This window comes from Octopus bimaculoides, chromosome 9, assembly GCF_001194135.2.
Source record: "Octopus bimaculoides isolate UCB-OBI-ISO-001 chromosome 9, ASM119413v2, whole genome shotgun sequence".
Classification (NCBI taxonomy): Eukaryota; Metazoa; Mollusca; class Cephalopoda; order Octopoda; family Octopodidae; genus Octopus; species Octopus bimaculoides.
The window spans coordinates 41,212,863-41,225,601 of NC_068989.1; the positions used below are offsets into that span (position 1 = coordinate 41,212,863).

At 33.1% G+C, this 12,739-nt stretch overlaps 1 protein-coding gene across 6 annotated transcripts in view; it reads right to left on the reverse strand.

Annotated features, from left to right (window-relative positions):
• The window catches only part of LOC106871175 (uncharacterized), a 181,712-nt gene that overhangs the window by 18,226 nt on the left and 150,747 nt on the right, over positions 1–12,739 (reverse strand). For 3 of the 6 annotated variants that reach the window (XM_052970650.1, XM_052970649.1, XM_052970654.1), the window contains 4 exons: positions 11,328–11,462; positions 8,532–8,612; positions 7,013–7,100; positions 1,678–1,739 (listed from right to left, as the gene is read on the reverse strand). In XM_052970650.1, the coding sequence (XP_052826610.1) occupies positions 1,678–1,739; positions 7,013–7,100; positions 8,532–8,612; positions 11,328–11,462 (366 nt within the window). Of the gene's footprint in view, positions 1–1,677; positions 1,740–2,540; positions 2,560–7,012; positions 7,101–8,531; positions 8,613–11,327; positions 11,463–12,739 lie in introns of all 6 variants that reach the window. The other 3 variants (XR_008264888.1, XM_052970651.1, XM_052970653.1) reach the window with 3 other exon arrangements.

Here is a 12,739-nt window from a genome sequence, read left to right on the forward strand (position 1 = left end):
TCTTATCTACATAGAGCTTCTGGAAAACTTCTTCCTTTAACACCCTGACCCCACCCCTCCTAACTGCACCCTCCCATTAATAACTTGTAGTATTCCCTAGTCCTTTAATAGCTCATTCTGTCATCTACATTCTTTGAGCTCGGATGTTAAATACTCATCAGATGTTGAGCTCAGATGTTAAATGTACACTTAACATATTGGGCTTTTAGACTATTTGTCTAAACTATGTTTTCTTACCTCTTCTTTCTTCTTTTTGTTTATATTGTATGCTCTTGTTTTTCACTCTGATGAAGATCCGTTGCCCTAATTCGAATACCCTATGAAGATGAAGAATTTTATTCTCGCATTTATGTATAGGGTATCTGATCAGAAACATTCTGGGTATCTGATCAGAAACAGTTGTTAGCTTTGTATCAATAAACAAGGTTTAAATGTGGTCCTATCGATGTACTGGCTAATCTATGGATTTCTCCATTTTCTAATTATTTGCATTGGTTCCTGATAAACTTTTGTTTATCCTATTGTCACCTGCGCTTAATGTATAGGGTGTCCCTGAACATCATTGTCTGGGGATAACACCGGTAACGGATACTGATAGTATATACAGATATTTTATCCCTTTGTCGGTTACATCAACCACTAACTCTATTTATTTATTTATTTATTTATATATTTATTTATTTATATATATATATATATATATATATGCCATATTTCCTGATATTACCCATGGTGGCAAAAGTATACCATTTCAAAGTCACCCATCTTAGTGAGTTCCAAATGTGGTGTCTATGTCAGTTACTTGATGTCTCTCTACATGACTGAATCTCAAACAACATCTGAAAACAATACCAGCAACAGCTGAACTTTGAAGACCAAGTCTGGCAGTACAGGCTATAGTTGAGCACTGGAGGACAACCACACCAATTTTGTGGTGACATTGACCCACACACTGGAGAATCCAGCACAGTGCCCCAAAGAAGACATGGGCCAAACAAACTGAGGAAGACCTGAAGTCACAGTGCTTCAACCTCAAGCATGCTAAGATCAGTGCTATGGATTGGAAAGCATGGAGTAACATCATCACCAGAGTCCGTCATCTAGCAGAACCCATGGCTGCATATTGATTGAGAGGACAGCCTCCATCTCTGGTCACCAGCTAGGGATTTTACTTACTTATAAAAATAATGGTGGGGGTGTTAATGGGGGTAAATGTCATATTTTACTATGACTAAGGACGTCGAGGGTTCCAGTTGATCCGATCAACGGAACAGCCTGCTCGTGAAATTAACGTGTAAGTGGCTGAGCACTCCACAGACACGTGTACCCTTAACGTAGTTCTCGGGGATATTCAGCGTGACACAGTGTGACAAGGCTGACCCTTTGAATTACAGACACAACAGAAACAGGAAGTAAGAGTGAGAGAAAGTTGTGGTGAAAGAGTACAGCAGGGTTCGCCACCATCCCCTGCTGGAGCCACGTGGAGCTTTAGGTGTTTTCGCTCAATAAACACTCACAACGCCCGGTCTGGGAATCGAAACCGCGATCCTATGACCATGAGTCCGCAGCCCTAACCACTGGGCCATTGCGCCTCCATTATGACTAAGGAATACATGTAATAATAGACAAAAATATCTGATACAAATTATATAGACAAAACATAATTCAAATACTTACTTTTGAGTCTGAAAGGTTCCTCCAACATTCTTGATCTGCATAACCTTCCTGAGACAGTGAATCTGTTTGGAAATGAAGATTTAGCAACTTAAAATACAAATGTATTTACAGAATCTACCATGCTTGGATAAGTGCCATAGTAATATATTTCACATGTCACATGACTGGTACACACTAACAAAAAAAAAAAAAATCAACCAAACTAATTCACAACGGGGGGGGTAAAATACACAGCTTTTAGTGCATTGCAGTGGTTGCCAAACTAAAGAGGGAAGGAGATAAGAAACTGATGTCATGACAGTGAATAACATTTCATGGTGGTGGTGATAGTGGTGGTGGTGTCCGTGATGGTGGTGACAGTGGTGTTGTTATTATTATTATTATTATTATTATTATTATTATCATTTCGTTGTTGTTGTTGTTGTGGTTGTTGTGATGTTGTTGCTGTTATTCCATGCTATGATTGTTCACCTTTGGTTACAAAGCTGGAACCAAATACCAAATATCACATGCTGACTCTTCAAGACTGAAACTATCCATAGGAAGAGCAGAAGTACGTACACCGAACATGAAAAATGAAGTCTTTTTCTTGGGGTCTTTTTTTTTAAGTGACGGTGGGGGGTAGGAACGCAGAGGAGGAACATAATCATGTGCGCACGCAAATAAATAAATAAACAAATATTTATGTAGTTTAATCATAAATAAATAAATAAATAAACAGACCACAAATTTACAATAAAGGCAAAATTCTAGAGTCAAATTTCAAATCTGTTGCTTGCTTGTCTGACTTGATATAGAATACATACAACACTGATAGACTCATTTCAGATGCTAAAAGAACCAATCAAAATCATCTAACTCACCAAACAGCAGTGCTGCGAACTAGAATTTGACAAATGCAGAGAAGCATGAGACTATAGCAATAATGATATTCAATAATATTCAATGAAGAATTTTGAAGACATAGAAATAACAGTCATCAAAGCAAACAAAGACATTTTCGTGTGATAATTAAATGATAAATATATAAATGTTTATATTTATTTATATAAGGGCATTACTATACAAGAATGCCTCACGCTATGAGGGACTCTAAGGTCAGACTACCATAATAAACACATTTTTACCGAACGCAAGGAAATGCAACTCTCAAAGCTAGCCCCTTAAAAACAGACTGAATTATAGATCATGATTTCGTAGTTATTGTAGTATTATACAACTTGTACTCGACAACATTTCCTCGCGTTCAGTAAAAATGTGTTTATTATGGTAGTCTGACCTTAGAGTCCCTCATAGCATGAGGCATTCTTGTATAGTAATGCCCTTATATAAATAAATATATTTTGGGGAATAAATGATGGATTTTTTCCCTTATGAGGTTTTTTTCACGCTAGCTACTTGATAAATTCTTGTAAAAGAATTCATCCTATTATTGAATTTATATGTTTATATATACTTTACAAATAACTAGCAGAATGACTGGCTTTCAGGCAGTTTTCTGTTAGTCGTCAAATAATATTTACACACTTGATTCCTGGTGTGTGCAATTTTTTTGATATGTTTACATTGAATTTTTCTTTGTATCTTTTACTCATCTAATAGAACTCACTGACTCAGTAGATAAATTTAGGGCATAACTACAGAAGAGTGCCATCACCTCCCAGCACTTGGTTTCATTTCTTCATAACTTCCTGAAAAATGGATATATATTTTTTTTTAACAAATTTTCTGCAAATACCTTTCAGATGGTGTAGATGGTAATTATGTCAGAATTTAATGTGAAAAAATATCAGGACAAAAAGCATAAGTAGTTCATGCACCAAGCTTGCTTGGTGCATAAGGGTGATTACTGGACTCCTTGCTGGATACAAAACACAACCTGACAAAGGGTGAAAGAACTTAGGAGAGTCAACAGCCATCTAGTATTGGGTAAGAAATGAAAAAGGAAGGAAAAGGGAATGACTACCTTGTAGGTGGAAAGATTAACAGAATGAAAGGAAATTATAAGAGTAAGACAGTGATTCAGAGAAGTTTCCGAAACGGAGGTCTCTCATGAGCTGCATTTTTGTATTCAATGATAGAAAGGATGAACACTACAATGAAATCATGCACCAGAGTTTGATGTAAAAGTTGATTACACTATGAATCCCAACTGGTTGAGAATGGTTGTTCAACCACGTCAAAGGATGATGATTTCACAAACCTTGAATTTGGCTCCCCATATATTTTGATGATGTAGATTAGAACTACACTGAAAAAAAAAAAAAAAATTTGAGTCCCACATGATCCCTGCTATTTCTAGCATACTAAACAACCACGTAGAAGATGGGCTCCCTTTGAGTTTGCTTAAAAGAGATTAAGATTGCCATAGAATAATAAAAGAAATATGTATTTAATAATTAATGTTAGCTTCGTATTCTACCTTTCCACAAAGATTATTTTCAAAAAAGGCTGGTATAGGCCTCAAAACTTTATTTTTTTTTTCAACATAATTCTAATGTACATGACTGAAACATATGAGGAAACAAAGTAAAGATGCATAAAATATCTACTTACTCTCCCCCTTTTTTTAACATTAAATTGTAATATAATCATAATTATTATCTGAAAGGTATTGGTTGAAAATTTCATTTAAAAAATATCTATTTTTCAGAAAGTTATGAGGAAACAAAATTCAGTGGAGACACACTTCAGTACTTATTAGTTGATATGAACCAAGATGTTAAAAAATGCTATCTCAAAATGTAACCATGTCACTGAATAAAAATTTATTTTGTGATTGAATCATGAAATTGAAATCTTCAATAATAAAAGAATTTTAAAAACCATACATTGATCAAAAAATATATATATATATGTATACTAAAATGGGGATTTTTGAAAATTTTCTAAACTAGGTAGAATTCAGTTGTTACTTTCATTTTGTAAAAGTTACATACATCAAACTAATTAATAAGTGGATTTCTTCTGTATAGTGTAGATGTCATTTAACTAAGTAGGTAGATTCATTCTGAGGGCTAGAAGAAATGAGTAGTTATGATGTTCATGTTTTTTCTAATGAGAGTAAGGGTAGGAATGATGATTAATAAATGTTTCTAGTATAGGTACAAAACCGGCAATTTCAAGAGAAAGAGAATAATTGGCACCATTGACCCCAGTGCTTGACTTGTATTTTATTTTATTGACACCACAGAGAACTCAGACTTTAAAGAGCCAGAAGAAACACTGCAAAGCATTTTTTAGCAATGCTGTAATGATTCTGCCAGCTTGCTGCCCAATAATAATAACTTTCAATGATAATAATAATTATGGCCTGGAATTTAAAGGAAAGGGGTTATCTGATTAAAGCGGTCTAGTACTTGACTGACATTTTATTTACCAATCCTGAGAGGATGAAAGGCAAAGTTATCTTTGGCAGGATTTGATGAAAAGTCAGAACAAATATCACAAGGCAATTGTCCACTGCATATCACTGTATAAACAGTCTTGGAGAGATGGAAGATAAAGTTAAACTTGGTATGATTTGAACTTGGAATGTAAAGAACCAAAGCAAATCATAAATTACATTTTGTCTGATGCTCAAATGATTCTGCCAATTTGCCACTTTGTAAATTAAAATTACTGTATCATTGTATAAACCAGACTATCATATGTTGCACACCACTGTTAACAACGCACTTCCTTGCAGTGTTGTAGTATTTGAATGATGGTACTCTGCTGGTTGGGTAGCCAGGCCAGCATTCATTCCCAATGAATGGAATGCCAGTCTGTTGCAGGGTTACCTATTTACAGCTGAGTGAACTGGAGCAAGGTGAAATGAAGTGTTTTGTTCAAGAAAACAACGCACTGCTGGTCTGAGAATCTTGCAACCATGAGTGCAACACCCTAATCACTAAGTCATATGCCTTTGTACATTAATTAAAATATCATTAATAATGGCTGGTGTTAGGAAGAGCATCCAGCCACAAAAGTCATGCCAAAACAGGCAGTGAGGCTTCTGCCTAGCCAGCTCCTGTCAAAATGTCCAACTCATGCCAGCATGGAAAATGGACATTAAATGATAATGATGACGATGATGATGATGATGATGATGATGACAGAAACAGTGTGGGAGTGGATATAATTACATCAATTATCCTCAAAACATGATTGTATACATTATTTTCTCCACAGTTAAAAGCATGGAAGGGACAACTAGTCTCAGTGATATTTGAATTTGCAATGTGAAGGGATTTAACTATATACTATATGATATTTAGTCTGGCACTCTAGCACCTTTATGTACATAGTATGTTTAAAACTGCATTATTTAATGTGGTCTTTTATTAAAGACAATAAGGTGAAATTTGAAGGAGATTTGGCTGCTGTTTCTAGTAAATCAACTAATCATGTAGAAGCTATCTCATTGATTTGAGCAATGGATATTTTATAGTTGGATGGATGCTGATGCTATTGTTGGCCACTCAACTGTCCATTTATTTTTCTTTTGGCTTCAAGATGATAAAGAAGGATTATCCAAAAAAGCCACCAAATTTGCTGCTGACTTCATCCTGCCACCAACTTTACCCTCTCAACAAATCCTTTCCTATACTCACATATTCTGAGTCATTACTCTCACCACCATAGGCATAGTGTTACCACCCCTCTGAGAAATATCCTCAAAGTCAAATACTCCTCTGGTCTTTATTTGATCAGTTACTGACCCCTACAAAGCTCTGGATTTACATTGAGCTACTGTGCTGTTGCTATACACAAATATACTATATCAATAATCCTTAACTGCTTTTTCTCAGCTCCTCCTCTTTTTGATCTTGTAAAATCATCAACACCCCTAGTGAAATTTTATGTAACAACCTTCTTCCCTTTTCTGTAACACCTCCAAGAGGGTATTTCAGTTCCATCTGAGAATACTGTCCAAGACAAAATTCAAATTATCATTCAACTATTTGATAAAGGCTCATTCTTCTCCAACATAATACAACCACTAACCTATACAAATGCTATTTCTTCTTCCTGCTTTTTACTTATATACCTAATTCCATCCAGCTAGACTGCACACTAAACACTTCACCCAATCCTCAATCAGCTAAACTGTAAACATCTGAAACTACTTCTCCATCGAAGTTTTTCTTCTACGGGAGACCAATAGATGTTCAAATTAATCACCACAAATCTGGAAGACCTAAAGGTTTCAGGTACCATTCCATTTCTTTTCAGTACCTTACTGACGAGTGAAACATTGGCATATTTTGATAAGCTTTTATATATTGTAGTGGGACAAGAAATTTTAGGGGTACAAAAAAAGAAAAAGAAATAATTAAATAAATAAACTAACCGTCACTTTCTGTACTTTTGTGACTTTGGTTTTCAATTTTTTTGCGAAGTTGCTCATGTTCTGTGCCAAGTTCTTGAAGTGCCGTTGTCTGTAAATTCCAAAGAAGAAAAACAAAAGAAACATCAATTGTAATACATTAATAATATTTCTAACAGCAATTTTTTTTTTCTTTGGTCAGTAACGTTTTTATACTCATTAATTGAACTTATTAGATTCTATAAATAAAGAGAAGTGTCATAGAAGGCCAAGTTGATAGCAGTGTAAAACTAACATATTCTATACCATCAAAGGTTCCATAAATCAGGAGACTTAATGAGTCAAAGTACACTGTATTTTTCAGGACTAGTCTCAAAGGTACGATAAAAATCTAGAAAATGGTGTTAAAGCAGGATCTTAATAGAGTATCAACCAACACTTATATTCCAATAACATCAACTATTCTATTTAGTGAGTGATCATCCTATCATTTTTACAACTATGACAATCACATTTTTTGTCAAATAGTGTCTCTCACACTACATTATCCACAATAATTTCTACCTTTTTTTTTTCTATTTCCAAAATAGAAAGCTATGATGTGAAAGCAATTTGACTTTTAATTACAGCAGATCACACTACCAAGAACTTGTCTTTTTGGGGGGAAATCTTGTCTCCAATTCCTCCAAGTGATACAAATAGTAGGTAATATGAGGTACTCCACAACTGAATCATAACTTATGGATTAAACCTTCTTATTGATTTTTACTAATATATTCTTTCCCCTACCTCCACATGGCTCAGTGGTTAGAGAATCAGGCTCACAATCATGAGGTAGTGAGTTTGATTCCCAGACCGAGCTGTGTGTTGTATTCTTAAGCAAGACACTTTATTTCACATTGCTCCAATTCACTCAGCAGTAGAAATGAATTGTGATGTCACTGGTGCCAAGCTGTATTGGCATTTGCCTTTCTCTTGGATAACATTGGTGGCATGGAGAAAGGACGCTGATATGCATGGGTGACTGCTGGTCTTCCATAAACAATGTTGCCCCGACTTGTATCTTGAAAGATAACTTTCTAGGTGCAACCCCATGGTCATTTATGACTGAAGAGGGTCTTTACCCTTTACCCCTACCCCAAATTTAATCCTTAGTTAGGAGAAAATATGATCCTTGCTACCTCTACTGTGAAGATATTCACATTCATTAGGAGTATTAAAATTCTAAAATTTATACAAATCAGTTCAGATAATTATGATAAAAATATCTTAGTATAAGAAACATACAACCAGAAAATGGTTTCAAACTCTTACATAAATGATTATACTCTTATATCTTTACCACCACTACCATTATTTTGCCTATGGTTCATCAGTTTGCCTCCATTTACCAATAGTGTTCTGTGGTTGATTCAACTAACTTATGCCCTATCTCCCTCTACAAATGGGTGGACTTGTGCCAGACTTAAAAAATAACATTAGTAAAATGTATGAAATCATTTAAAAATAGAGTAGATCATCTCATTGGCCACAAGAAAACTACCTTTGACTCAAGTGCTTTCTGTAAATGATTTATCTTCTTGGAACTACTATTTAATGCTTCTTGCAGTTGTCTAATTTCTTCCTGCAAGAAAAGAATTTTAAAAAATTGTTAATAAACTACACAAAATGATATAACCAGAATAATAATAAACATTCAGAAGAAAAAAAAATATTAAAAAAAAAAACAATTTTGATACGTAACAAGTTTAAAGCTGATAGATTTTCAACAATAAGTTTAACGAGATATTATCATTTGAAAATAGGAAATAGTTTAATGACAAAATTCTTAAATTATAGTCTTATGACAAGAGCACTAAATAGTAATTTAGTTTACTGACAAGGCTAGTAAATAAGTTAGTTTAATAAAACTAGTAAATAAAGTTAGTTTAAAACAAGACTGGTAAATAATGCTTTATCACAACATTATTAACCCTTTCGTTACAGTATTTACTTTGAGATGCTCTGTGTTTCTTTCAATTACTTGAATACAACAAAAAATTTAGTAAAATAACTTAGTTATCATTAAGCTAGTGTTAGGAACATAAATTGTGACTAAGGTTTGGTGGAAGATTTTAATTCAAAACCTATGAAAACAAAACATTTGTACTCAGAGCCAGAGCCGATTTCAGCTGAGTTGGTAACGAAAGGGTTAAATAGCTTAGCTATATTATAAAACTGGTTAATAAGTTAATTTAGTGACAAGACTATTAAATAATACTTTAACCCTTTTATTGCAGAAAGCAGGTGTATCTACTCAAAATTTCATTATTCTTAACGGCAGAAAGCAGTTATATATACCAATCTACCTTTTGTTGAGGTAAGTCATGTTTGAAACTATTTTCTGTTGGGATATATCAAGTTTATTGAAGCTATATAACTTGCAGGAAGTACCAATTCTACTTTTTGGTAGATATTTAATATTATTACTGGAATAACCATGAAATTTCATTTCACAGTGAAAGGGTTAACCACAAGACTATTAAACAATATTTCATTTAATGAAAAGTCTATTAAAGTCATTTTAACGACAAAACTATTAAAGTTAGTTTAATGACAGGTTTATTAAATAATGGTTTAATGGCAAGACTATTAAATAATAAGTTTAATGACATGATTATTGATTAAGTTAGTTTCATAATAACATTACTAAATAATAGTTTAATGACAAAATTATTAAATACTAGGTTAGGTTGATGACAAGACTATTAACAGTTCCATGTTAATTTACTGCCAAAACTATTAAATAGAACATTTAACAACAAGACTATTAAATAAAACATTTAACAACAAGACTATTAAATAAAACATTTAATAGCAGGATTACGAAATAGTTCAATAATAAAATTATTAAATAGTCTAATGACAAAACTATGAAATAGTTTAATGACATGAATGTGAACTGGAAAACTTTAATAACAATTTAATAACAAGTCAATCAGTTTAATGGCAAGACTTTTAAATACTTTAATGTTGAAACTATTTATCAGATAGTTTAATGACGAAAGTAGCTCATTGTTAGTTTAATGATAAACATATTAAATAATTATAGCTTGTCAAAATCATTAAATAATTTAATGACAAAACTAATTAGTTTAACTACAAGAATACAAAATGGAAAGTTAGCTTAATGACAAAATTATTAAATTAGTTGAATGACAACACTAAAAATAATTCATTTAATTAAATGGCTAAAAAATGGAAAATTAGTTTAATAACAAGACTGTTAATTAGATAGTTAAATGATAAAAAATATTAAATAGTTAGTTTAATGACAAAACTACTATATAATCAGTTTAATGACAAGAATATTAAACAATTTGATGGAAAGACAATTAAATTAGATATAACAGAGGCTTGTAAATCATCTAGGTTTAAGCATACATGAAACACAACAGCTGAGTAAGTACTAAACATAATATAGTGAGGAAAACCTTTTCATTAATTAAAAACACCCCTGCAATGACTACAAGGACACACTGGGTACACAGCTCATGCTAATCAAATTTTCCCTCTGCCTTCATTAGATTTAATTAATATGAGTCATTCATCATTATCATCAGTAACAGCAGCAGTGGTAGCAGTATCATTTAATGACCATGCCAAAACAGACAGTGAAGCTCGGTGCAGTCCTCTCATTTTCCACCTCCTGTCAAACCATCAAAATGAGTGAAAGCGTGCACAAGCAAAAGTTACAGCAGGGAAGACAGATACTAAAGGATGATGATGTTCCATGCTAACATAGGTAAGACAGTTTGACAGGATCTCAGAGGTTTGCATTGTACTTCAATGTCTGCTTTGCCACGGTTTTCTGGGGCTGGATACAATCACTTTACATCAATCACTTTACAGTGTGTACTGGATGCTTTGTTCCATGGCACCAGCACTAGTGAGGTCACTATGCACTTTTGCAATGACTAAAATCCCTTTGAACTGGGTGGGGTTACAGTAGAGAGGGAGATAGCATTATGCAATGAGAAGAAAGGTTAACGTATAAAAAATAGGATCAGAACAAAACAGGTTTCTTGTTGTAGAGGAGCTATATGGCTACCCATGTTATTAAAGAGAGGGTGAGAGTGATCAAAATGGAGGTGGAAGAAGATATAAGAATAGTAATGAGGTGTCAGGGTGGACCCTCAAGATACAAAGGTGATAAGTAGGTGACAAGCATAAGTTCACTTCTCCTCACTACAACAGTAATTTTAATTATTATTTCTTAGTTCACTATGTCAATTATGTTAGCACTCAATCAGTTTGTTACTTTAACAACAAAAGTGACAAATGAAAAAATTAGTTTAACCTGTAATATATATTTATCCTTTGCCTCTTCTGTTTTTTGGTTTACCCCATCATTTAACAATACATCTAAATCTTTTTCTTTCATCTGCAGAACAAGATCTCTTAGTTTTTTCCAACGCCACTCTGAAGATGATAGCTAAAGAGAAAGAAAGACAGAGAAAAAGAGAAATAATGGAATGGAATGGAATTCAAGTTGTAAGTTCTGGTGAAAGAACAAAAATGGGTTTTGTTGGTTCTTATTGTAGTGCAATGCAGCTGTGGGTAACCTAGTTGCAAAACATTAGTGTTACATCAGTGGAGAAAGATAGGTCACACACAATACTGAAAACAAAATGGAAAGAGTGAATTAAAAAAAAAAGCTTCTATTGGTCAGATTCCAAGATGGAAACATAACAAAAAAGCCATAGGTACAACCTAGTGATACAAATAAAGAGGAAAATGAAAAAAAAAGAAAAAAAAACGATGGGAACTTAGATTTTATTCCCTCAAAAGGAAAAAAATATAACATAGATCAGTTTTCAAATTTTTGTTTAATTTTCTTTAATAAACTTTAGTTTTTACTTCCATCACAATCAAATTACTATTGATACACAGATAAATATATATATATATACATACAAATACATACGTATATACACACATATATACATACGTACATACACATACATACATATACGTATTTATATATATGAATATATATAATATATATACATATATATGGTGATTAAATTCAAAATAAGCAACAAGGATATACAAAAGTAATGCAGTGCGATCATTTCATGCGACTCCATTTAATTGAGCGATCGTACTGCATTACTTTTGGATATCCTTGTTGCTTATTTTGATTTTAATCACATTATTTTGAAACTGTATGGATAATACACTACAAAATTCTGGTGCCTAAACTTAAGCACCATATTCACCTGAATCTAAATTTTTTACATATATATATATGTGCATATACATATATATATATGCATATATAGAGAGGCATATATATATATATCTATATGCATATATACACATATGCAATTACACACACACATACACCCATATATATATATATATATATATATATATACACACACACATATATATATATATATCAATATCTATATATCTATGTGCATATATATAAATATATTTATACACACATGTAAACATATGTATATATATATAAATATTTATATTTACATATCTATATATATGCAACGACGAGGGTCTCAGCTGATACGATCAACGGAACAGCTTGCTCGTGAAATTAACATGCAAGTGACTGAGCAATCCACAGACACGTGTACCCCCCAACGTAGTTCTCAGGGAGACTCAGCCTGACGCATAGCGTGACAAGTCTGGCCCTTTCAAATACAGGTACTACTCATTTTTGCCAGCTGAGTGGATTGGAGCAACATG